The 27,844-nt window shown below is 40.1% G+C and overlaps 1 protein-coding gene across 3 annotated transcripts in view; it reads left to right on the top strand.

The window, feature by feature from the left end:
* The window catches only part of SLC22A4 (solute carrier family 22 member 4), a 39,089-nt gene extending 21,143 nt beyond the window's left edge, over positions 1 to 17,946 (top strand). The window contains exons 4-10 of one of the 3 annotated variants that reach the window (XM_039879958.1): positions 2,830 to 3,001; positions 6,905 to 7,031; positions 10,244 to 10,344; positions 11,967 to 12,181; positions 13,058 to 13,240; positions 15,363 to 15,498; positions 17,642 to 17,946. In XM_039879958.1, coding sequence (XP_039735892.1) covers positions 2,830 to 3,001; positions 6,905 to 7,031; positions 10,244 to 10,344; positions 11,967 to 12,181; positions 13,058 to 13,240; positions 15,363 to 15,498; positions 17,642 to 17,735 — 1,028 coding nt within the window. In that variant the 3' untranslated portion in view covers positions 17,736 to 17,946. The remainder of the gene's footprint in view (positions 1 to 2,829; positions 3,002 to 6,904; positions 7,032 to 10,243; positions 10,345 to 11,966; positions 12,182 to 13,057; positions 13,241 to 15,362; positions 15,499 to 17,641) is intronic. The other 2 variants (XM_039879959.1, XM_039879960.1) reach the window with 2 other exon arrangements.
* Positions 17,947 to 27,844: the final 9,898 nt, after the last annotated feature.

The raw sequence follows: 27,844 nt of genomic DNA, 5'->3' as shown, positions 1-27,844 counted from the left end.
CTGGGAACTGCACATGGTCTTATTCCTTGGGCTGGGGTCTGCTGCAGCCTTGTTGGTCATTCACAGAGGAGCAGGTCCTACCTCCACATGCAATAGATCCAGTGGTTCCTCACTGGATCCTTTAATGACTACTACAGAAGGGCCCCCGGTCAATGTGGAAGTGAGCCTGGCCCTCTCTGGGTCACTCCCTCTTGGAGAAAGCTCTCCAATTCAGTTGCTGGTGACAGGCAGTGGGCAAACACTCTGGCCAGGACCTGCCCCTTTGGCTTAGATGTCAGAGTTTCACTCTCAAGAGGCATTTGGAGGCCCCCCCAGACTAAGACCGACTGGGCTTTGCCCTAGGAGCAGAAACCAAGGGAGTAAAGGAGGCTAGGACAGGGATCCCCAGTCAGCAGAACCATAAATCACCACTGTCACCTGTCTCACTGCCAGCTGAAGACATGGAATGTTTGTGGCAGCTACAGGCTATAAAAGGTCTACAGGAATCAGGACTTTTCTCGGTGTTCCTCAGAGGGGGTTTGTTGTTCTCCAGTTGGCTCAAAGACCACCCAAGGCAGGGAAATCAAAAATCCTCACCTCTGACGGGCGTATGCCTATATCCATCTCCCATACACGTCTCCACTAGAACCTCAGTTGAAGGACTGCTTGATAGGGCCAAGGCTTTGCCTCCAAAATGATTTTTTTCTAGACGTTATCCATAGGTCCAACAGTTCAGACTTAAATCCTGGCTGCTCCATTTATTGCATATGTGTAAATTTAGGCAATTTGTTCAACTCTTTAAGTCTCATCTGATTGTGTATAAAATAGAATATTAGTTCTTCTATCATTGTGTGAAGATTCAAAGAGGTAATATAGATAAACACTTCGTCTGGAACCTGACACAAAGTGCCTACTCAAAAAAAGGCTAGCTCTGAATATGATGATGATGATGATGATGATGATGATGTAGATGATGATAGTTAAGGAAAGGTGATTATCTAAAAGCCAGAGAGAGCAGAAAGTTGAGCTAACAAGGAACTATTCAGTTTCATGTCATTCATGTTGCTCCACAGAAAGGCAGAGAGGTAGGTTCATAAAGCCCTGTCCATCATGGCTGCTCTGCAAGGTAAGAACAACTCTGTTTTGGCCTAGGACCCAAGCTTAGCGAGGAAGATTATCTAGGTATCTAGTGTAGCCTGTCTGTCTTACCGGGGTCATGGAACTCTGAGGGAGCTTCCTTGGCCTCACAACTATAAGGTTCTCACATGATCCTGTGCACTTTCCCTTGTCCACAATCAAATCCTCTGCTACTTCACTTCTGAATCTCTGCATGAGAGTAAAGCCTCCCCCTCCCCCATTCATTCCCACACCGTGATGATCTCAGCCCGCATGTTGAGAAACTGTGGCATGGGGAGTCTTCCCTATGGGGTAGGAGGACGGTCATTAATGGGATAAGAAAAGATCTGGAAACTACGTTCACAATCCTCGAGGAAATCAGGCCGGATCCTTGGAAACGGGTTTAGAGGCTGGGCAATGGCAGGCATGTTTGGGGCAGCCTGGGAGGCGAGAGGCACACAGTACTGGCTGTTAGAAATGGCTGTTCCAGAGGGAACCACTGGAGCCCGTCCGTCTCTCAGTTACGCTGAGTGAGGAAGAAGGGAGGTGGGATAGGAACAGGTAGGCTGTGAGAATGAGAACCTGGTGAGGTAGTAATTTTTCTGCGTCTCTGGAATTAGCCCTTAATTCCTTAGCCCGTGCCCAAGGCACGCAAACACAAGTGAGAAAATCTCTCTTGAAAGACAAGCCTGAATGGCCTTCGAATGGTCTGTTTTGTATTTTCTGGACTACTTCTCTGTGGTTGTGGGAAGATCTCAGACAAAAGGCTGAGTGGTTGCCATTGGCCAGATCTCCACCCCTGGGCCGGAGGACCGAGAGCTGACTCTGTGAAAGGGGCCCGGAGCTCTGTGACAAGAGAATGAACTTGTTCTTAGACTCTGCGGGGCAGGCAGTGCCTCTAGAGGAACTGGGCCTGAGCCACCCGTTGTGGTGCTGAGCAGAGCAGGACCCGACAGCCACCTGCCTGTCCTTTCCCCAAACAGGGCCCAATACCAAGCACTTGTTTCTGGGAAAACTCTGTGGGGTTCGTTGGGCATGTGGCCAGTTCCAGGGCTGCCGCCTGCCAGGCCAACAGGACGGCCCCTTCTTTTCTTTCCTTGGTCTGAATGTACTGTGACAGCCTGCGGCTGATCCCTGGGCACAATGTGGCTGTGGGGGTATTCAACCTCAGGCACTGGGGCGGGGGGGCTGCTCTGTGCCTCTCCAGAGCCCTAATTAATCATGTCTCAGGGCTTAAGGGTGGCTAACATGACCGAATAACTGTGAACTGTGCAGTGTTTCCCCAGAGGCCAGAGTCTGTTTATATACAGTGGAGAATTGTGGGGAAGGTTAAATGCACCATGACCCCACAGAGTCCCCCAAAAGACACCCCCACCCCATCTCCTGGAACACCCTCTCTGCTCCTCACCCTGGGGCTCTTGATTTTGGAAATGTGACATTCACAGAAGAGATTACCTCTTGGGGCTGGGCATGCTATTTCTATGACATGAAATGACCTTAAAAAAAATCTTCGGCTCCTTTAAAATCTCATGAAATTTACCTTCTATAAGGTGATAAGTCTTGGGTCCCTTCCCACCTTCCTCCACCCTGACCACTCCTGCCCTGGGCCACAGGGCAAATGCCTCTTCCCTTTTCTAAGTGGCTATAGTTTAAATTCTAACCGCCAGGTAATGATGTAAAAAGCAAATATTAAAGTGAGCTAAAATGCTAATACTCCTCCCTTGTTTTGAACAGGAACAGAAATTCTTGGCAAGTCAGTTCGTATTATATTCTCTACGTTAGGAGTGTGCATATTTTTTGCAGTCGGCTACATGCTGCTGCCACTGTTTGCTTACTTCATCAGAGACTGGCGGATGCTGCTGCTGGCGCTGACGGTGCCGGGGGTGCTGTGCGTCCCGCTGTGGTGGTGAGTGTGGCTCGGCCCCAGACAGCCCCCTGCTGCAGGCCAGCCAGCCTGGAGCCTAGAGCCTGGTACTAATTCTAGCATGATCTCACTGGAGCTGGCTGAGACTGGCCTCGAAGCCTACAGAGTGTTTGCCTAGCTGTGGGTGGGCCTGTGTGCTGGGGTTTAATTCTTCACTGTCCCACAAAGCACCTTTCTCAGGAAATCCAGTCTTCTCCTAGGCTCTCCCCACTCTTATCTGCTGTCGGTGGTTATTCGTGGAGACGGTAGTCTCGAGCTTTGTTGTTTTTAACTCTACTCCCCTACTCTTTTGACACTCCTCTCTAGGAAATCTCTTTCTCCTTATGGACTCAACTAATGTAGTTTCCTCAAGCATCTAAGGTGTGCCTGTTTATCTGCTTTGTTCAGAAGGGCAAAAGAATTACTTTTATTTAACAAGTTGTTAGAGGAACGTTCTCTTCTCTCCTCCCTCAACCCTCCAACCCAATTTCGACACATCAGTATGGGAATAACAAAGTCTGGAGATACTAACCCAGTATGATTATGGGGGAGATTTCAGGTGAGAGACCAGATTAAGAATAAGGGAATAAGGTCCCAGTGATACCCTCTTTTTTGAGGATTTCCCATTTCTTGGTTTTTTCATATTTAAGCAAGAAGAAAGGGAATTTCTTCCACTGATGGGTCTGGTGTGCTCGCTCGCGCGCGCTCGCTCTCGCTCTCGCTCGCTCTCTCTCTTTCTCTCTCTCTCTCTCTCTCGCTCTCTCTCATTAATTCTTTTTGGTTTGGTTTCATGATATGTGAATCAGATCTCCCAACAGTGACTGGTTTTACCGAACTGCTTGATCTTTACCTGTTTACACACAATGAATGTTTCTTTGATCATTTTTTGCAACTCACAGTTTAGACTAGTCCTCATGGTTTCCCCGCCTTTGGCCACACTTCCTGGAAAGTTGCCTAGAAGGTCCCTTATCTTGCTGCAAGTGTCCAGCGGCCATACAGGCTGACAGGTAGCAAGCACGTCGTGGCCTTGTTGGACCAGATGGCTCAGGTTGGACCACTCCAAGCCACTGTCTTTTTTATGACCCCTAAGACTGCTATGGTTTACCAGTATAAATTCTTGGCATTGGTGTGCAGGCGGGGGGGCGGGGGTGTGCAGGATGAAGAGCACATTTTTTTCCCTTACTTCCATGGAATTTGACAGTCAGCGAGTTAAAGATTAGCTACTATTCTGACTTAGAGGTTTCCTCTGGAACCATCTAAAGGTCAGGAAAGCTGACAGTGAACGAGGGCAGGCTATTATCTATATTCTGCCTCCAAGAGAAGCAAGCAGCCCTGATTTACAGGAGTGGGGCAACTTTCTGGAATGAGAGTCACCAACATTATCATCATCATCATCGTCATCACATATTCTGTCCCTGTCTTCATAACCCCCTTGCTAACCATATCTAGGGTAAATGATGTTGGAGACCCAAGGCTCTCTTAAGACACAAGACAAGATTATTCAAAGGTTATTTTCTGTCTCTTCAGGTGAATGATTTTAATAATTGATATTCTCTGGCTCTAGTTGTCCTTTTGGCATAAGAGACCATAACCTTTAAAATATGTTGTAATCAAACTTATTAATGTATAATTCGGTCAGATTGAGAGAGAGAGAGAGAGAGAGAGAGAGAATAAAAATAGAAGGGTTCTGATGACCATAAGAGATTAGTAGGGATTTTAATTTGTGGGGCTTGGATCTTTGCCTCAGGACCAAATGGCATAGCAAGGAACAACTCTGCTACATCAGCCCCTTGAGTTTCCAGCATGGAAGGCCCATCGCATGAGGAGTGGCCTCAGTTTTGCCCTAAGGAGAGTTCTTCCTTCTGCTGCCCACAGGCTGGTCTATGAGTGCTCCTGGCTGCGGGCACACTGTTCCAGGGATGGCACTGCCCCAAACACTAGGTGGCCCGGGGCCAGCACTAACAAGCTGCATGCTCATCCTGAAAAGTTAGCAACAGGCTTATAATTTTTCTATAAAAACAAAACCACTCTCTTCTGAATGGGCTGTCCTTGTGGGTGGGCCATCCTGAAGGGATAGATGCTCAGTAGTCCAGGTGGGCTGGGATGATGTGGGGGACGCTTCGGGCTGCTGGGCTCCTTGCTCCTGCTGCCTACTCAATGTGTGACCTAGACTCTCCAGCAACATGCCACCCTATTTAATCTGAATTAAACCTACAGAGAGGCTATCATTTGGTGCTCCAATAACTTTTGAAATGATCAGCTAGACTTGATTCTTCATCTACCAAAAACCCATGGCAATTCAAGAGTAGAGATTACAGCAAGCCTGGGCTGGAGATGGGAGGGGATCCTACACAGAGCCACTGTAGGTGGTTTGGAGATTTTTTTAGGTCCTGAAGTCTTTGGCACTAAGTAGCCACAGGTGTGAATGGAATATGTATGCAGGAGGTGGAGAAGGAGCCCATAGATGCAACATGGGGACAGCTCTGCAATATCTAGCTGCCTAAACATTAGGAACCCGAGGCCACTGATGGCCCTCAGAGCCTGTAGTAAGAAAGGTAGGCTATTTCTAAGAACAACCTGGTTGGGGAAAGATGAGCTGCCCAGCGGAAGTGCCCATGATGTATACAGTGGCTGTGTGATAAGGCCTCGAATTCTTCACTAAGACAGTAGCCACTAGCCACATGCTCCTATTTAAAGTAAAATGAATTGAAAGTAAATAAAATTTAAAATTAATTTCCTCAGTCACACTAGCTCAATAGCCACATGTAACGGTTAGCGGCTACTGTATTGGACAGCACGGATGTAGCACCGCAGGAAGTTCTCTTGGACAGCGTAGCTCTAATTACTGAAAATTGTGACCTGACATCATCACAGTTGCTAAAGGGGTCAACTAAAGACATATTCCGAAAAACGCAAACTGGGTTCATTTTTCAACCCATGTGCTAGCTAGTAGACTGGGCAGGTAGCTGGGGGTTGGCCATTTGATACACTGTGTTTTACTCTGACGTCCTTCCTATAGAGGCTTTGGAGGGGCTGTTAATTATAAGACGCTCAGTATGCGCTACTTGGAATTTATTTTCCACGATAACTAAGTATGACAAATAAGTAAGGAAAACAAGAGCTGGCAGAAATGACTAAGAGATTCCAAGAAGTCAAAATTAGGAAAGAATAGAAGAATAGAAATAAATATAAGTATGATAAAAATAAATGAAAGTAAGAAAAATAGGAAAATTAGGAAAGAAGTCAACTGTCTTTGAACATCAGTTAAAAACGTAGATAGATTGCATAATAAAACAAATTAAGTTCCCAGACATTAAAAAGAAAAATAGACAACATTGGCTGTCTCCCAAAAACTGGTTTGGTTACCCACTGACCTGGAAATCTGTTGAAAGCCAAGGGGACAGCCCACGGGACAGTCGGTGTACTCACCTTCTCCTCTGACTGCAGAGAAAGCCCAGGGAACACGCATGCCCCAGCCATCCTTTGCACAATAAACTTGTGAGCATCACCCACTGGGCCACCAGGAATTCTCCTGGGATGGACACACTGAAAAGACACTAGACTGTGTTTCTATTATGAACCACACTGGCTGTTAAGTTTTGAATGGCCTTCTTTAGCTGTTCTGCCTTAAACACACCTACAGCTAATGTTACCCCTTACACTCTGCTCCCGGCTTCAAATACAACTGATGATCAGTCTTGTGATTTGATCAGAACTTTGAAACTTGAAAGTGATTGTATTTATTTTTATAATCGATGGAAATCTTATGAGGCCTTCCCCTTGATTTTTTAAAAAAAGACAAACTGGAATTTTATAAAATAAAAATTCTTTGGGAGGCAACTTTCAGTTAATAGTATCAAACCTTGCTATTGTGAAAAATCATAGACCATTAAAAATGAATTCTAGGTTTATTCCTGAATCTCCCCGGTGGCTGATATCCCAGAGAAGATTTAGAGAGGCTGAAGCTATCATCCAAAAAGCTGCAAAAATGAACAACGTAGCTGCTCCAGCTGTGATTTTCGATCCTATGGAGGTAAGCATGTGTAGAAATGTCCTCTTTAGATCAGCTATGTAGTCTCGATTTTATAGAATTGAATTTAATTCAATATTTTTTGAGTGCCCACTATGTACCAAGCTCCATATGAAGCCTTAGAGACACAATGATGATTAAGTTCTGAGATAAAGCCCACCTCAAAGGGCTGCATGCACATTAAGTGCAATGATATATATAAACTGCTTAGTGTAGCGCAAGTGTTGGCTCAATATTGTTCCTTTCCCTTTCGTAAGTTCATCTCCAACTTTTTATTGGGATTGCTACATACCACTGATATAGCTACTTACTGGCGATTTTTGAAAGTCCAGATTTAGTAGAAAAAATGTGTTTGAGGGCTATTCAACCCATGAGCTCCCCCCACTGTACCCTGAATCTTACCAAAGCCTGCTGAGGAAGCTATAAATGTCTTTAGTTTTGCTACGTGGTATCTACAAACTTAAGGTTGAGAGCACACCCTCAACCTTAAGAATTCACCCTCAAAAGCAGGAGGCCACGAGGAGAAGCTGATATGCTATGGAAGCAGCTGCCCTTTCAGCGAGGACTTGGCCATGCCCTGTACCAGCTCTCAGAGAAAATGAAAAAAATCAGACTCAGGTCCTATGCTGAAGGAGCATGGAATGTAACTAAGGGTGTCAGGAGCATTAGATGAAAAATAAATGATGACGTGAGGGAGGAAATGCTAAGGACCCAAGGAGTGGACATTGTGTGCCAGCAGAGAAAGAAAGCAGAGTGACTCGGGGCAGAAGGGGCAGGTCCAAACCAGGGATTACACTTACATGAATGAAGAGGATTGGGCGGGGCATTCCCAACAGGGCAGGGGCAGCTCAGGACACCCCGAGGAGATTAGGGTGTCTGCAGCAACAGTACGCAAATCTGCGCTTTCTGGCTACCCCAGAAAGGAGGGCGGCAGGCACGCCGGCGCTCCACCTCGAGGCTTCCTCCATTCCTGGCATTTGGGACTTTTGACAGAAGCAGATACCTTGGCAACGGCTGGAGGATTAATTACAGTGGCCATGAACCCAAGCTCTCAGAGGACTGCCAGTACAAATATCTCATAATCCTTCTCTCTTTGGATCAAGAATTCCATTCCCAGCCTAAGCCTGTTTAACTAGACTTAATTAAACTACGTTAAACTTAGTTTAACTAAACTTGGTTAACATGTCTGTCTAACACGTCTGCATCTCAGGCTGTGCTGGATGTTTATTGATATTTATTGAATATGTGGTCTGATTTCTGTCTTTGGGGAACTTAAAGTCTAATTGTAGAGATCAGACTTACATGGATAAATGCAATCACAAAACCTATAAAGGGTATATCGTTTTGGTTAAATAAGAATAAAGTCTAGTGTCAAAACACGTGCTTCTGACAGTGCCTTGTTTCTTCCTGCCATGAGGCGCATCGAACCTAACTGGACAGACCCTCCACGGGCAAGGGAGCTTGTGCTTCCCAAGGCCTAGTCATCTCCCCTGCTCACCTCCCAGGTGGGTCTTCTTTGGGAGGATCTGCAGAGGCCTGTGCCAGCACATGCGGCCCACTCAGGATGATGGTGGAGAGCCCACCAGTTGCCAAGCACCAGGTTCAGCTCATTTGATGCTCATACTGGCTATAGGCCCATTTCTCAGAAGAGGAAACTGAGATACAGAGAAGTTAAGTGATTTGCCCAGGATCACACAGCTAGATGTCTCATGGGTCTCTCCGGTGCCAAGGTGCAAGCGCTTAACTGGGCCTCCTTACCTGGTGTTGGGGGCAGTGGTGTTAACTTACACAGGAAAGAATCTAAAAAAGTTTCATCTTGGAAAGCAATCTCGGACTTCTCTGACTTCCCTTCAGAACACCTCCAACCAGCTCGTGGTACCTGCTCCGAGGTATTTTGGTGGCCCTTCGTAGGCCAGAGACAAGCAGTGGATACAAGAATGTTCTTGTCCTGAGGTTTCCAAACCTGACTGCTTATCACAATCACCCAAAGGGCTTTAAAAATATAGATTTCCAGGCCTCCGGGCTCCAGGAAAGATTTGGATTAAGCAGGTCTGGGATGGGACCTCGCAGTCTGCATTTTCACAAGGGCCCTGTGGAAGCACCAAGTGTTAGCATGGGCCTGACCCGCAGGTTCCATCTGTGCATGGTGCCACCTCCAGAGCCCTCCAGGAGGACTTCTAGCTCCCTCTAGCTATACAGGGGCTTTGCTTTGTTGTCATAACAGTAGAGCTGCACCCCAAATAGTGTAGAAGAAACAAGGTAATATGCCTGCGTGCTTCGTGAGGAGGTGTATGATTATTCCTGAAAGAAGGATGCTATTATCTGGGGAACACCTGTGACAACAACAGGGCCAGCACCTCACTTCTTTCATCATGGAATCTCCTTCCTCACCCTCTTACTGCCTACACACCAGAGGGCCACAAAGTCCTTGTACTTTATCTCAAAGAGATTCCTCACCTCAGAGCCTTGGAGCTTTTTAGTTTCGATTCTAATAAGCTTGGTTATCTCGATTCCTAACATATGACAAGTTAACTTCAGTAAATTAAGAGGAAAGGAGGGAAGCCCATTCACAGAAGTAAGAAATGATCACTCACCACTGACAGCTAGCATTGTTTCCTCAATGGTGCAGTAGAAATAATAATAGTTAAATGTTTTGGGGATTTACCATAGTTCAAGTACCATACTAAGCTTTATATACATGATCTCATTTAATCTTCTCAACTCCCAATTATTATACTCATTTTACAGAGAAGTAAATGGAGGCTCAGAGAGGATAAATAGTAACCCAAGTCTGTCCTGACACTGAGACAACAACAAGAAAAGTACAAAAAGCAGGGACCTCAAGGCAGCGTGGGGCTATATGGCCCTATCCATGCAACAAGCCCTAAGCGTCACAGCTCAATGTCATTCAGGTCACCCACAATGATGAGCATGAGTCAAGGAAAGGCTATGCTAGCAGTTAGGCTTTCTATAAAGGAACAGTGGAGGCAATGTTATATATTTAAAAAGCTGCTGTCTAGAATGCGCCACGAACATTTTAAAGTGTTAGAATTATGCATCGTATATGTAGACACCCTTATTCCCCACAGATTCCAGACTTCTAAGAACATTCAAGGTGAAATAAGAGTTATATGCATAAATTTTTTTCCATGTTGTCATGGACAAAGATACTTCCTCGTTATCCCTTAATCTCATGGTTATTTGCATTATTTTAGCTACAGGAGCTAAAACCCCTGGAGCAGCAGACAGTTTTCATTCTGGACCTGTTCAGGACTAGGAATATTTCCACAATAACCATTATGTCTGTGCTGCTATGGTAAGTAATAAGCGATCTGGAAGTGTGACATATAGCACATAAGCATACAACCAATTTTATTTAATTTAAGGGAACATCCAGGCAAGGCCTGGGTCTTCCTGAAACAAAATAAAAATTATAAAATTCTAAGTTCTTTGGAAATGCCTCAATTCACTTCATGGAACTGAGAACTGAAAGAAAAAAAAAAGTTACAGGGAACAATATTAAAGTCTGCAGTATTCTGATCCTCCTAAAGTTACTGGGATTATGTCCCAGTAATGATGTCCCTGGTGCCTGAAACTGAGATCCTAATTCATTCAGGTCCTGCTTCCTGAAGCTGTACTGGCAATTGAACAGTGAGGTTAGAAGAACCTGAACCCCTAGGGCCAGGATTGGAGTTTTGACAAGCTTTTCACACTTGCTAATTGCAAACTACCAAGTGATTTTAAGGCATAGGAATAATAAATTGACTTTGTAGACTAGATTTAGTAATGGATCTGCCAAGAAATGAGGAAGAAGGAAAAAAGAACATACCTACTCCATGATGGCAGCACACACAAAAAAGATGATTATCATAACTACTCGGTTCGGACTGCAGCTAGTCTTTTTTTAGGGCCATCCTGTTTTGCCTAAACTGCTCTTATTACCACAGGTCAAAATCACTAAGATTCCTAGAGCAAGAAAGTTTAATGTTTTTGTTTTGTTTTGGATTAGCCCTTGTGCTACCCAACATAGAGTTTTGTATAAAAATACCCAACAGTGTTCCCGAAAAGATTTTTCAGATATCCTCTACTTTTCATTCATGTTAATAATGAGAATGACATTAACATAAAATAATATTGAATGTCATCTGTAACTGAAAATTTTTAATAAATGATAAACTAATTTCTGCTCAAGGGAGTCTGCAATGACGTACTTATTTTCCACAGAGAAGGTTATGTGGAAGTTAACTATGATGACAGGACATGCAGTGTGTACTTTGTGATACTTTGAAGCATTATGTGACTTTTATTCTTTTCCCTAAAGTGAGTTTTACTAAACTCAATTGGAATTTACTGTAAAATCAATTGAGATTTACTGTAAAATTTAATTGATTTTACTAAAATCAGTTGGATCCCACTGTATTACCTATATATCTTTTTCCTTCCTTCCTTCTTTCCTTTCTTCTTTCTTTCTCTTTCTACTTTTTTTTTTCTTTTTGGTAAGAATTAAGTGGATTTTATGTCCACTGATGTGACTGACATTCTTTCTTTAAATAAGGGAATGAGGATGTACTAACTGTTCAGGTAATACTGAAATGTAAAGTTAACTAGACCAGGATTAGTATTGTTGCATACTGGTGTTCTTAGACTTGTGCTGTCCAAAAGAACTTTCTGCAGTGATGAAAATGTTTTATGATGGACATCTGTGTTGTCATAGTGGCCATTAGCCACACGTGGCTATTAAACAATTGAAATGTGGCTAGTGCAACTATAGGACTGACTCTTTGATTATATTTACGTTTATTTACTTTTAAATAACCATGTGTGGTTAGTGGCTACTGATAGGAAAACAAATCTAGACAATTTCTTGACCATTATGAACTTTTTGAGTGATTCATGCTATCCTTTTGTCATTTTTGTGTTTTTAATTTTGTCTTTCAGGATGCTCACCTCGGTGGGTTACTTCGCTCTGTCTCTCAACGCTCCTAATTTACATGGAGATGCCTATCTGAACTGTTTCCTTTCTGCCTTGATTGAAGTTCCAGCTTACATTACAGCCTGGCTGCTCCTGCGAACCCTGCCCAGGCGTTATATCATAGCTGGAGTACTGTTCTTCGGAGGAGGTGTGCTTCTCTTAATTCAATGGGTACCTGCAGGTAAGAAGTTAACCAATACTGACAGCTTAAGGGAAAAGATCTACACCTTGATTTAATCTAATTATTGGTCATTGCTCCATGTTTATGTAGTTTAATAGATTACATCATAATCTATTCATTAGTCAATTAGACAAATGATAGCTCACTATGTAATTTTCTGTGTTCAAAACAACACCCCTCAAGCAGATGAGTCAGCTTGGGAGAATCGGAAATCATCACCCAAAGAGGAAGAGTCCAGTGGTTTCCTTCATGGAAACATTCACCTAAACCCTAGAACCTCTTTCTTTAAGTCACAACCCTGCTTCCAAATTTCTTGGTACTTTCTTGATACTTCCAAACCTTTAGTCTGAGGTGTATACTCAAGTGTTAGAATTGGTAGTACATGCCAGTTCCAGTACAAATTCGGTGACTTTTTATGGTCTGTAATGTTTCAGTAATTAATGGGCACACAAAGGAACACATGCCTCCCTTCTTCCCTTATGTCTAACTTTCTCATATTATTAAAATGTTAAGGTAATAGGTTATAGATACCTAGTATTATATATAGAAATATAAATTTCTTAATAATAAGAAACAGGATAGAAAGGATGGGTCCTTCTCTTTGAAGATTAAGCTTAACTATAGTAACAAGCCAACAACTTACCATAAAACTGTTGTAACAAATAACAAAGGTCACTGAATGCATGATGATCTAGATGAACTCTTATCTTGTCCAGGTTGATTATTAAGACATTCGAAGGGAGAGTGTTATTTGGGGAATAACTTTACATTATAAAAACATTTTCACATAAGCAAAGACAATAAAAGCAACTGAGTTAAGAATATATCACTCCTAAAATATATCACACTTCTGTTTACACTGTGTCTCTTTTCCAGATTACAACTTCTTGTCCATTGGTCTGGTGATGTTAGGAAAATTTGGAGTCACTTCTGCTTTCTCCATGCTGTATGTCTTCACTGCAGAGCTCTACCCAACCCTGGTCAGGAACATGGCCGTGGGGATCACATCCATGGCCTCCAGAGTGGGCAGCATCATCGCTCCCTACTTTGTGTACCTCGGTGAGAAGCATCTTATCAATTTAAATATAAAAGTAATGGGTTTTCATGGTGAAAAACTCAAACAGCATAGAAAGTACTAGAAAAAGTACAAGTTCACCTCTTCCCCCTCAGCTCCTCAAATCATGGCCCTAATAGTAACTAATATTAACATTTTGGTGAGTAGCCCTTCAGATATTTTGTTTTGCACAACATATATATGTGTATATATATTTTAAAAATACACAAACAAAATTATATATATTGTTTCACAACTTTTTAAACTTAACATTGAATTAGAATATCTTTATTGGTGTATACATAGCTCTTTTACCTCCTTTTTAGTCAATATCTAGTCTTCCAATGTATGTATATACTTAATTTATTTAACTAGGCTCAATGGATGGACATTTAGACATGTTCAGATTTTTGTTATTACAAATAATACTACAGTGAACATTTTCTCTATGCCCTTACACCCTTCATTTGTTTGATTATATATATTTGAATTCATGGATTGAAGGGGCAACCAAAAAATTTCATAGATATTGCTAAACTGACCTCTAAATCTTGTACCAATTTACGATTCAATACCAACTATGAGGATTTTTCAATTTTTTAATCATTGATAATCTGTTATGTGAAAAATGGATATAATTGTTGCTTTCATCTCCATTTCTTTAATTATGAATGAGGTTGAGCATTTTTCATGTATTTATTGACACTCTTTATTTTTCAGTGACCTGACTTTTCATGTCTTGTTCCCATCTTTCTGATGGTTTATTCAATTTTTTATTTTTACTTCATGAGAGGTCTTTATAATCTAAAGAAATTAGCTTTCTGTACGTGTTGTAAACATTTTTCCTAGTTTATCATTTACATTTTGACTTTATGAGATTTTTTTGTAATGCAGGAAATTTTAGTTTTTAAATCAAATTTACCAGTCTGGACTAACACTCCAGAGGGGCGTTAGTGGGATGTTCACTGGATGCAGGATCTGGTGCTTCAAGCCTGATCTTCATTACGGACTCTACTGATGAGTGATGTAGACATACCGCCTCATTCTTCCTGGTCATCCACTGGTTACCTAGTGGTCCAAACACACACATGCACACACACACACACACACACACACATATGAATTCTCAGAAAAGGTACATTCATCTCTTACAGAGAAGAGAAACATGATCCTATCTTAAACCTGCTCTTCACAGCTGCCCTGAACAAAGCCTGAGAAAGCACATTATTGTACAGAATGGTGTTGTTTCCCCTCTTTTCTTCCCTATACTTTCAAACCATGCTCATATGGTTTAGTGGGGGTCCACTGGTACATAAAAAAAAAAAAAAGGAAGAGTCCAAGACAGAGCTTTATATTTCACACTTGCTACTCCTGTTAGTGACACAGAGGCCTCAGAGAAGCTTCAGGATTAATGTGTTTTTTGTCGAATAAAATTCTTGGATGTGTTGTTCCTGTCATATGCAGAAGAGAAGCAAAGTGAGGATCCATTATTCTCCTGAGTGATGCTATATAAAGGAGAGGTGGGGTGGTTCTTCCAATTACATATAAAACCAAGATTTATAAATGCTGCAAAGAGAAACCAAAGCACTGTGTTTTCACAGTGCCTGACATTTATTGATTTAAATTAGATCGAACATATTATTTAGACTTTTTTAGAGTCTCGCGACTCTGTGGAACTAGCCTCCTTTCACTGCGGCCTGTTGGTTTGGGCAAAAACAAAGGTCAAACCAGCCATAATGTCACTGCAACATCCTGGTCAGCCTCTCTCTTCTTGGTGTCCCCTTACTCTCATCTCTAATTACCTCCCCCTTCAGGGGAGAACTTTGCTAGGCAAAGGTTTCTATCAAAGGAACATCTGTCACATGTAATTAAGCAGTAGCTTGGAGAATGCTAGTTGACATGAAGGACCTCCTGATAATGCAAAATCAAGTAGGTAAATGATTAAGGGAATGCAGAGGCAGTGGCGTCTGCCAGAAAGAAACTGTGTTTTGCATACTTTTTAACTTCTGAAAATGTTCAGATTCAAAACTGCTCTCAAATTCTGTTTGCCACCTTTACACAGTGATTCTTGAGAGCAGCCGGGGAATCCCTGTATCTAAATGATGTCATATGTCCTGTGCCCTGCAGGTGCTTACAACAGAGTCCTGCCTTACATCCTCATGGGCAGCCTGACAGTCCTGATCGGAATCGTCACCCTGTTTTTCCCTGAAAGTTTTGGAATGACCCTACCAGAGACCTTAGAGCAGATGCAAAAAGTGAAATGGTAAGTGGAACTTTAAAAAATAATACTAAAATTCCTCAGAAAGAATAAATTTGCAAGGATGGCCAGGAAGTTTCTCCATAGAGTCATTAATATAGGTAATAAAGTAAGCAATGGTTACTAACAGTGTGCTGATGTCACAGGACTAGACATCACTGGAAGAGAGTTCAGAATTAAACTCAAGAAAATGGTGAGGATTCAGTATATGATAAAAAAGTAGCAATTCAAAATCAGTAGGGAAACGTTAGATTACTCAGTAAAAGATGTTAGAACATTCAGCTAGCTATTTTGGATAAATAAAAACTCGAATCCTGCTTCAAAATACATCCAGATAAATTCCCGAAAGATTAAAAATTGAAGCCTTAAAATGTAAAATCAAAAACGTATCAGAAAAAAATATAAATATTTTTACAACTTTAGAGAAGCACGATATAAAAAACAAAGGGCCATAAAGGAAAAGATTGGTATATCTGATTATGTAATCTTAGAAATTATTGGCACAGCAAGAAAAAGCACCGTAAGCAAAGACAAAGGTCAACAAGCAGGGGAAAAATATTTGCAACACACCATACTGACAAAGGGCTGTCACACCCAATACACAAAAAGCTCTTAGTTATCAGCGGAAAAAAGACGAACGACTTAGTAGGAAAACTGGCAAAGGTCATAAACAAGCAGTTTACAGAAAAAAATTCAGTGGCAGATTATATATGAAAGAAAAATGCTCATTCACATTAATAGAAATATATAAAATAAACAATTCGGTAATATTCTTTTGGCCTATGAGATTGTGCGGGGGTTTTTCCTTGTGGTATCAATCAATCACTTCTGACACCAACTGGGTGTCTTATAATATAATCAGTTCTAACACTGACTACCTGGAGTTTGTCTGCATCAGATTCCACAGGTTTAAGGCTCAGTCTCCCAAGACCGCCCTCACTTCAGGTGCCAATCGCAAATATCAGGTCCCTAGGTGATCCACTCTTCTGTCCAACTTGGCTATGAAGTCAGGTGTTTCTAAAACCCTCCTCCTGCATGAAGTTTGGTAATTTTAGAACGACTCACGAAACTCAAGAAAACACTTTGCTTACTAGTTTATCATAAAAGATGTAAATGAACAGACAGATAAAGAGTCACATGGAGTGAAGTCCAGAAGGGTCCAGAGTGCAGGAGCTTCTATCCCTGTGGAGATGGGAAGTGCCACCATCCCAGCACATGGATGTGTTTGCTGATTCAGAAGCTCTCCAAACCCCACCGTTTAGGGGGTTTTTTGGAGGTTTCGTCACATAGGTGTGGTCGATCATTAATTTAATCTCCACCTTCTCTCCCTCCACGGAAGTTGAGGGGTGGGGTGAAAGTTCCAGGCTTCAATTCAAGGCTTGACAACCAGCCCCCATCCTGTTATCTTGGGGTGGGGGTGGGGGACAGCCGAAATTTGCTTCATCAGAACAAAAGACAAAATGTTCCTTTACCCATATCATTCAGGAAATTATAAAGAATTTAAGAGCTCTCTTTTGGGAACGGGTACAAAAACTGAATATCTTTCTATGATTTCACAGATTGGCAAACATTTAAAAGATAAGCGGTAGGATAGGAGAAGTTTAGATTCTAGAAGGAAACTGCCTAGCTTCAAATCCCAAATCTGCATAAACCTGGGCTAATTTAATTTTCCGGGCAAAACTTAATTTTCACTAAACTTCAGTATTCCTATCCGTCATATGGGGATAGTTCCTATGGCCATTGTAAGGTTATGTAAGGTAATGTGATTTTAGTGCCCGGCCATAATAAAAATAAGTCTGCACATGAATGGATTCTGATCCTTAAGAGAAATACAAAGTGCCCATTTTTGATAAACTGTTTTCTTCTAATCATATAACTACTCCAGTATCAACTTTAATTTGCTAAGAACTTCATTCTTTCCACTCTATCTTTTCCTCAGGGAAACTATAAAAGAGTGTAAATTCTGGGTTTTGTTCACGTTTAATTAAGAAAGTGGCTCCAAATATTCTAAAACATTAAACACCAATTCTAGATTTCCGAAGTTCTTGTTAAAGGTAAAATAATTACTTATTCATTGACTGGAAAAATGTTTTTCAGTGTCAGTTTGGCATTTTGAGGAAGAGAATCTTGAATATTTAATTCTCTTTAGCACCTATCTTACTTTCAGGTTCAGATTTGGGAGAAAAACAAGAGATTCAATGGACAATGAAGAAAATCCCAAAGTTCTAATAACTTCATTCTGATCAAATTTCCACCCCATTTGGTGAACTGAAAAACAGATACATAGGACTGAAGAAACCAAAGCCTTTCCTGAGGAAATGGACCGACTGTAACAATTAATGGACCTTGCTGTTGAGAAATGTTTGTCATATAGCAAATTCTGGAGCATTCTTCCAGATAATCTCCTTATTTTTGAAAATAAAGCATTTCTAGAGAGTCCTTCTTACTAATTAAGTCTTTGGAATGGGTTTGTGAGATTTTTTGAAAATGTGTTGGTTAAGGACTGGTAAATCCACATCAAGATTAACACTCATTTTCCAAACATACAATTGCTATCCAAATAAAAAGAAAGGCATTGTATTAACACAACTATTAGGTGACAACAGTGCATGTGTGTGTATGTGTATATAAATGAACCAGCACATTCAAAATTCTAGTCATTTTTGAAGTGAACTCACATACTGCTGTAACCAAATGATTATATGCAGCATTCCTAGCCAGAAAATCTTATACACTCCTTTGAAAGGAATCAATGGGAGATGCTAGCATTTTGCAAGTTATCAAGTAGCCTGGTTCAAATGGCCTGTTGGCCTTTAAGAAGGGAACCAAGGGCCATTCCTAGCTATGATGTCAACAGCTACAGCTCACAGCTAGCCAATTGAATGGTTCACCTTTGTTGTGCTCTTCTGGAACACATGACTAAGTCTTCTGTTTCCTGAGACTAGCTTGAGAGATATTTTGCTGGTAAACAGAGAATCAGGAAAACCACAAAGCAGCTAGATTGCTAGAAATGGTTTGTGTGCCCGACATCCAAGAGGTGTCAGCACCCAGGAAGAAGGCTGTCTAAGCCAACGATCTAGAGAGACTTTTAAAACAATTCTTTCCATTAATACTCACCTTCCCAAGCACAGTATGCAGCTGTATCCTCTCCTACCAAGGATGCATATGGTCGGCAATAGCGGAACCTCAGTTCCATGAATGAGCTTAAAAGATAAAAACCACTAACGAGATAACGTATTACCATAAGCTCAGAAAATAAATGCCAGCTCTACGTCTCACCATGTTTTAGGCAGGCTGATGTGATAACATAGCAAGAAGATACTCGTGGAAACTTGGGGCAGCGAGCGTGCTATGGAGTGCTCACAGAAACAGGTAGCTGCTGGTTTTTAATATATTGCTTGGTGGCATCATCTCCTCAAAATAACCAACGCCAATTACAGTTGACATTCAATATTATATTAGTTTCAGGTGTACAGCATAGTAGTTAGACATTTATGTAACTTACCAAGTGATTCTCTCTCCAACCCATAGGTCTAGTACCTACCAGGCACCTAACCCTCAGTAGTACTGCTTGCTTAGCATTCATCCTCAGTAGTGCTGCTTAGCATAGTGCTTTCTTGCATGTAACAGGCATTTAATAAATATTCATTTTACTTCAGATACTTTGTAACTTTAGCTTGGTGAAAATGTTATGTTTGATACAAAGACGTTTGAATTTTAAACACATAAATATAAAATGCTCTTAAAGCTTTTCCTAAATATAAAAAAAGTAAGGATGTAATAATTACCTTTCATTACCGTTTGTATGGGTGCTTTATAGTTTATGATAGTAAGAGATGACTTTTTAAAATCTGTTTAGAAAAAGGCAACAAGTACCCGAACAATTATCTCTTTGGTAGTTCAAAGACCAGCTCGATTGATACGTGCCAAAATAATATTTGGTTAAATTTAAGATATATTCCTGATTTTTAAAAAATACTTTTAAAAATTAAATCTACAAAGTAAGTTCATGAAATTGCTGATGAATAACAACTTCAGACTTACAACCAATATTACAGTGCACGTTAGTGTGACACACTAGAGGCCTCCATTAACAGGAATTTTATGGATACATGTTTCAGTACCTTTTCAGCATTTAGGGTGGGTTTTAGTGACTATAAATCACAGTATAAAATATAGATAAGTTAAATTGTTAGAAAATATAAAAAATTATCAATATTATGAGGAGCATATAATGGTACTCTATTTTTAAAATCCAAGAGAGTTAACCAAAGATTCTTACACTCGAGAAGTTCAGTTTAAGTGGAGACATTTAAGAAGTGTCCATAAATCAGCCACTTTTTATGTACTAGAAGTAACCAGCTAGAAAATATACTGGAAAAAAAAAATCAGTTTCCATTCATAATAGTCATAAAAACGTGAAATACCTAGAAATAATCATCATAAGAAATGTATAAAACCTAAGTGAAGAAATTACTCCATTTTATCAAGGCTTGCATAGAGACATGAAATGATCCTGAATGGGTGGAATGCTCCCCTCACTTCCACAGCCCTGCTCTAAGTGCCCCCACCAGTAGCTCTCTGACTTCACCTCTTATTACCGTCTCCATTGCTTTCCTCATTTGAGCTACCCAAACTTTAGTCTTCTTTGAACACACTAGCCATACTTCTGCACGTTTCCTCTTCGTGGGAATGCTCTTCCCTCCCTTACTTCCTTTATGTCTTTGCTCAAATATCACCTGCTTGATAAATCCTTACCTGACCCCTGTTTTAAATTATGTCCTGTTCTCTCTCTGTCCTAACATTACCCATCCCTGCTTCATTTTTCTCCATAGTTCCTATCACCCTCTGCCATCCTACTTTACTTCTTCATTTTGTTTACTGTCCTTCTCTTTTCTTATGGAGCTTACATTCAGTAAGAGGCACTTCTGTATCCCTACAGCAGTTAGAATAATGCCTGGCACTAGTAGATGCCAAATAAATATCTGTGTAAAAAATGAATAAATGTATTATTATCATTATTATAGTAAAAGGGGCAAAAGTAATTATTAGTTTTCAAACAAGAAAACATTAGTCAATAAACATACAAAATGAGTGTTCTGCTTCACAGGTAATCAAAAGACTACTAACTGAAGTGACAACATGATGTCATTTTTCAACTAACCCATTAGCAAAGATTGCAAAATGACAGTATTCAATGATGAGATTATGATGAAATGCACTCTCATATTCATCTGGTGGGAATGTAAATTGTTTTACTTTTTCTGGAAAACAAACTGACAAAGTGTTTCCAGAGCCTTAAAATGTCTGGATTTTTAAATTTTATTTATTAACTCTATAATTAGAAAATAATCAGAGCTATAGGAAATATTTTTGCACATAGATGTTTATTATAGAACTATTTGCAATCTTAAAAGGCTAAGTATGGCTTTAAAAAGGAGGTAAAAGACTTGTACGCTGAAAATACAAAACATTGCTAAAAGAAATCAAAGAAGATACAAATAAATAGAAAGACCTCCCAGGCTCATGGATTGGAAGACTGGAATATCATTAAAATGTTCATACTAATCAAATTAATCTACAGATTTAATGCAGTCTCTATCAAAATCCCAATGGCATTTTTTCAGAAGTAGGAAGAAAACATCCTAAAACTCATATGGAATTGCAGGAGACCCCAAATAGCCAAAATAATCTCGAAAGAAAAGGACCAAGTTGGAAGCCTCACTCTTCCCAATTTCAAAACATGCTACAAAGTAACAGTAATCAAGACAGTGTGGTACAGGCATAAAGATAGATATAGAAACCAATGAAATAGAATAAAGAGCCCAGAAATAAACCCTTGCATATAAGGCCTACATGATTTTCAGCAAGACTACACAATGGGGAAAATACAGTCTGTTCAACAAAATGAATTTTTAAAAACCGGACATTCACAAGCAAAAGAATGAATTTAGACCCATATCTTACACCATATACAAAAATTAACTAAAAAATTAAAGACCTAAATGTAAGGCCTAAACTATAAAACATTTGAGAAGAAGGACATTGAGTATAACAATGATTCCTGGATGTGACGTCAAAGGCACTGGCAATGAAGGCAAAAATAGATGAATGAGACGATATTAAACTTAAAAATTTTGAGTGTCAAAGAAATAAAAAGCCAACCTATGGAATGAGAGATAATATTTGCAAATTATGTATCTGACATAGGGTTAATATCCAGAATGTAAAAGGAACTTCTACAACACAACAACAAAAACAAATAACTTGATTTAAAAACAGGCAAATGGTTTGAACAGACAATTCTCCAAAGGAGATGTACAAATGGCTAGCAAACATATGAAACAATGCTCAACATCACTAATCATCAGGGAAATATAAATCAAAACCACAGTGAGATATCACCTCACATTAATAAGAATGCCTGCTATCGAAAGAACAGAAAATGAAATGTTGGCAAGGATGTGGAGAAACTGGAATCTTTGTGCACTGTTGGTGGGAATGTAAAATGGTGTGCAGCTACTGTGGAAAACAGTATGGAGGTTCCTCACAAAAGTGAAAATAGAATTACTATATGATCTAGCAAGCCCACTTCTGGGTATATATCAAAAATAACTCAAAGCAGGATCTCAGAAAGCTATTTTCACCCGCCATGTTCATTACAGCATTAGTCACGATAGCCACGATATCTATTGACAGAGAAATGGATAAAGAAAATGTAGTATATACATGAAGTGAAATATTATGCTGCCTTAAAAAAGGAAATAAATCCTGTCCCTTGCCATAGCATGGATGAACCTCAAGGACATTATGCTAAGCAAAATAAGCCAGTCATGAAAGGACAAATACTGTATGATTTCACTCATTTGAAGTATCTAACATAGTCAGAAATTATGGAAACAGGAAGTAGATGATTAGCAAGGGTGGAGCAGGGGGAAGTTAGAGGGGGAACTAGTGTTTAGTGGATTTCAGTTTTGCAAAATGAAAAAGTTCTGGAGATCTGTGTACAACAATGTAAATATACTTAATACTACTGAACTGTACACTTAAAAATGGTTAAGATGGTAAAATTTAAAGTTATGTGTTTTTTTACCACAATAAAAATACAAGTATGAAAATAGTGAAATAAATAATGGTGTATCCTTACGAAAGAATATTATTCAGCCTTTAAAAACAGTATTCAAGGATTATATTTAATAACATGATAAAATGCTTGCGATATAATGCAAGTATTAACAAACAGCATATGATAGTATTAATCAAATAATGAATGCATACATGGATAAACTATCTTTAAAAGAAAAACCAGAAGGAAGTATCTCAAAGTATTAACAGTATATATGTTTGGATAGGGGTTGTAGATGACTTCTACTTTAGTTTTATTTTTTCTGTAGTTTTTTGTACATTACAAATGTTTCACAAATAACATAAATTACTTTTATAACCATAAGAAGTTTAAAAATAAAAACTTTTATTTAGTGTCACCTAAGTGTGCGAGGTCTTGGAAGCAAATACGAAGATCATGAAAAATGCAAACTTCTTCTCGCTCTCAGTGGGCTCTGTCTAGACAGGTGACAAACGTTTACTTTTGTGACCGCGCCAACTGAACCAGTGCCCCATGCGGGGCTGAGCTCTGTGGCGCTGAAACCCAGGTCAAAGTCATTTTCTCCCATCCAGACCCGGGCATTTTTATACCTCTCCTTCTCTCAACTTGAGCCACAGTCACCTCTACCCTGATTTAGACCAAGCCAAACTAACTCTGCTGAGGTTATATTTAACAGACCACTGAATGGATAGTAAAATATTATAAGGATTTGAACTGTCACCTAATGCCTCTGTGTTGCCACAGAAAAGTCTTAAAACTGATTTTGAGAACCTTGAGATGATCTTTCTCCAACATGGCAAATACCTTCCTTCTTGTCAAATACTCTCCATCTAAGTCCCCTCTAGGCTCCTGGTCCCTGCATAGGCACCCTCCCACTGTTGCCTTCCCTGCTACTGTGTCTTCTGAAACCCCCACTCTATTGTGGACCGATGACTTTCCATCCTGCAAGCCTATCCCTGGTTGCTGTCCCCACACCCGCACCTGGACAGGGACTTGGCTTCCTGAGCACTCCACTTCTTTCTCTCAGATGGGGTCTGTTCACATGGTTGTGTGATTTTCTCCTGTGTCCCAGGGTAGGACTGGTATGCACAAATGGTTGGATTTGGAGCTTTGCAGTACAGGCGAGTAGAATGACAAGACAATGGAGGAACTGAGATTGAAGCAAAAGACTGTAGTGCCTAGATTGAAGAGAAAAGGAAATAAAAACATGACGACTTCTGTTGGTCCTAGTATGCTGTGGTCATCTACCTTCTTTTTTTTATTTGGGGGTGTATGAAAACTTGGCACAGTGTCGGAGTCAGGAAAGTCTCAGCATTTTCCTTGTTTCCCGCTGATGTTTCCAAACCATGACTCCTTCACTTGCACACCTATAAAATGCCTCCTTCGAGGTTTGTGCTGTGCCTTCCAGTTGCTATTACCAAAGGTGCCCAGTTGCTTGTCCGCATTCTATGAGCTATCTGGAACACAGCCCGAGGTATTGATGCCTTTTGTGCTCAGGAAGCTGAGTAATCATACACCTCAGCCTCACGGTACTTGACCTTTACCTTTACTTCAGTCTTTCCCTGCCACCCTGGAGGGCTCTTCAGTCACAATAACAACCTCATTCTTGGCCATTTTGTTTTCCTGCCGACCCTTCAGCTCTGACCTTGAGGTCCTTCCCCTTCCTTTCCAGTTCATACCTCGTGATCCCCTCAATTCACTCACACCACTACTCTGGTCCTTTTGTTTACTCATCTTGCAAAATCTAAGATAAGCCAAACCATTTTACTTTTCACTCTCAATGGAAGCTGCTGAATTAAGGTGAGAAAGGGGATCACTGACGGGTTGGCAGAACATGTGAGTTGGGAGAGAGTCAATAGCAGCTCTGATTGCAAATGTAAATCTGGAGAGACACCAATTCACATGGTTGTGTGATTTTCTCCTGTGTCCCAGGGTAGGACTGGTATGCACAAATGGTTGGATTTGGAGCTTTGCAGTACAGGCGAGTAGAATGACAAGACAATGGAGGAACTGAGATTGAAGCAAAAGACTGTAGTGTCTAGATTGAAGAGAAAAGGAAATAAAAACATGACGACTTCTGTTGGTCCTAGTATGCTGTGGTCATCTACCTTCTTTTTTTTATTTGGGGGTGTATGAAAACTTGGCACAGTGTTAAAATCTAGAGTGTTCAAAAGAAGAGACTGCAGGTCAGCCTAAATAAGGTGACAGGATTAGCGTCGTCCCTCCTGGGCCACTCACCAACACAAAAATGGGACTGTGGTGATGTGAAACCTCGGGAGACCACATGCAGTCAGTTAACGAGGGCTGAGGGCTGGACTTCATTTCTCAGGATAATGAGATGTAGCATTAATAATTAAGAGTATAGGCTTGGAGGCAGGCTGACTAGAATTCTAATTTGGGCCTGCCACATACTAATTATAGCAACTAAGTAAATTATTTAACATCTCTTTGGTTTCTCTGTCTGTAAAGTGAGAACAATAAGAATATCTATCTCATAGAGCTGCTGTGAGGACTCGGCAATGTCATGGGCTATTGTTAGTATATTATTGTAATCATACAATAGCAGAAAAGATTGATACTTGCCCAGGATTTTCTAATTTCCACCCCAACTTGGCATCTAACTCAGAAGAGCACATTAAGATCATGCTGTATTGAGCACATAAGACTCTTCGCTGTATTTAAAATAAGATGCTGGTAAAGAGTGTATGCTCTTACGCTAGATAGAGAGATGTTTACTTTCTTGTTACTATTTTGTATAATTTCTTTAAAATATTATTTTAATCAGAAATAATAACCTCTTTGAAACATTTTTATAGAAAAAAAACTTACATTATCCAACTTATATTACCCAAATTTAACTCAGTCAAAGCTTATTGGTATCTTTCTATGGAATCTTACTCTAAGATGACTGTATCCCACAGGGAGACCCATGTGTTCCCATGTATCTTCTCTCTTGGGTGATTTTGCCCAGACCCATGGCTTTAAATGCTATCTATATGTGGGTAACTCCTTAACTGAAATTTCATACTTAACTTTCCTATGACCTTCAGTCTCATACATCCAGCTGTCTCCAAACTTATATTGAAAAATAAATTTAAAATATTAATATATTTAAATACAAGTTTGTTTTTATGCTTTAAAACTTGCACGGACAATAAAGGAAAAAATAAATAAATCGAACTATGTCGAAATTTAAAACTTCTGTGCATAAAGAGACACGATCAACAGTGTAAAGGCAACCTGTAGAACGGGAGAAATATTTGCAATTCGTATATCTGATAAAGGTTAATATCCAGAATAAAAGACTCCTACAACTCAACAACAACAAAATAATCTGATTTTAAAATGGGTAAAGGACTTGAATAGACATTTCTCCAAAGAAAATATACTAATGGCCAATAAGCACATGAAATGATCTTCAACATCAGCATCATTAGGAAAATGCAAATCAAAACTACAATGGCATATCACTTCACACTCATTAAAATGGCGACTATAAGAAATAGAAAATAACAAGTGTTGGTGAGGATGTGGAGAAATTGGAATCTTTGAGCACTGTCGTTGGAAATGTAAAATGGTATAGTCCTTCTGGAAAACAATATGGCAAACCCTCAAAAAATTAAAAATAGAATTACCATATCATCTAATCATTCCACTTCTGGGAAAAACTCAAAAGAATTGAAAGCAGGGACTTGAAAAGATATTATACATCCATGTTCATAGCAACATTATTCACAATAGCCAAAAGGTGAAAGCAACCTAACTGTCCATTGACAGATAAATGGGAAAACAAACTGTGACATGAAAGATACAGTGAAATATTATTCAGCCTTAAAAAGGAGGAAAATTCTGACACATGCTACAACACAGATGAACCTTGAGGACGTTATGCTAAGTGAAATAAGCCAGTCACAGAAGGACAAATACTCACTGATCCCATTTATATAAGGTACCTAGAGTGGTTAAATTCATAGAGACAGAAAGTAGGAGGGTGATTGCTAGGGGCTGGGGTGGGGAGTGGAAAGTGCAGAGTTATTGTACAGTGAGTACAGGGTTTCAGTTTTGCAAGATGAAAAGAATTCTGGAGATGGATGTGGTAACAGTTACACAACAATGAGAATATACTTAATGCCACTGAACTGCGCACTTAAAAATGATTAAGATGATAAAGCTTCTGTTATGTGTATTTTACCACAATAAAAAAAATTTAATTAAAGTAAAACTCTCAATTACCAATATCCCCACTCCACCTAATTTCTCCATTTCAAATACGGGCATCAAAGCCACCAAGTTATTTAGTCCAAACATCCATAAATTTCTTCTCTCATGCCCATATATATCATTAGTATCATGTTAACCTTTTGCTTACAAAATATATTCTGAATTCACTCTTTTATCTTTTCCACAGATCTGACTCTAGTTAAGGCCATCATATGCTCTTGCCTATAACGCTGCAATAGCTTCCTAACCAGTCGACCTGTTTTCATTTTCGTCCTCTAAGGTCAATTCACATAGCAGCCAGAGTGCTCCTTCTATGATACAAATCACACTTTATCCTTTCTTTGCTTAAATATATGCCAATAGTTTCTCACTGCATCTAGAATAAAATTCAAACTCCTTGCCACTGTCTACAAAGCATTAGATGATCTGGTCTCCATATAAACTGCCAAAGTCTCTGACCTTATGTCCCGTTATTATTCACCTTATCACTATGTTCCATCACGTCGGTGTTCCCTTTTTTGCTTAAACACCCCAAGCGCATGCCCTACCTCACAGACTTTGCACTTGCTGCTCCTCTACTCAGTACACTCTCTTCCTAGATCTTGTGATAAGTTCCTTCTCGTCCCTTGTATTTCAGCTCAGATATCACCGGCTTTGCAGAAAAGTATTCACTCACTGTTCAATCTAAAGTAGCCACCCACTGACGATGTTACTCTTTACACGTCCATCTTCTTTCTCTCTCCTTGGCACTTACCACTATAGGCATACCTCATTTTACTGGGTTCACTTTATTGCTTTTCACCGATGTTGTGTTTTCACAAATGGAAGGCAAGAGTCTCCACCAGCAAAAAGATTACGACTCACTTTTTTTAAATACTTGCTTTATTGAGGTGGTCTGGAACTTAACCTGCAATATCTCTGAGATCTGCCTGTATTTGAAATTTGTATTTACTTTTTCAAGTTTATTGTCAGCTTCACCATCACCCAACTAAAATGTGAGCTCTTGGAGAACAGAAGTCTTGACTC

The sequence above is a fragment of the Pteropus medius genome, unplaced genomic scaffold (genome assembly GCF_902729225.1).
Source record: "Pteropus medius unplaced genomic scaffold, Ma_sr-lr_union100, whole genome shotgun sequence".
In the NCBI taxonomy this organism is placed as follows: domain Eukaryota; kingdom Metazoa; phylum Chordata; class Mammalia; order Chiroptera; family Pteropodidae; genus Pteropus; species Pteropus medius.
The sequence above is the reverse complement of the archived record's forward strand: the minus strand, read 5'-3'. Positions and strand labels throughout refer to the sequence as shown.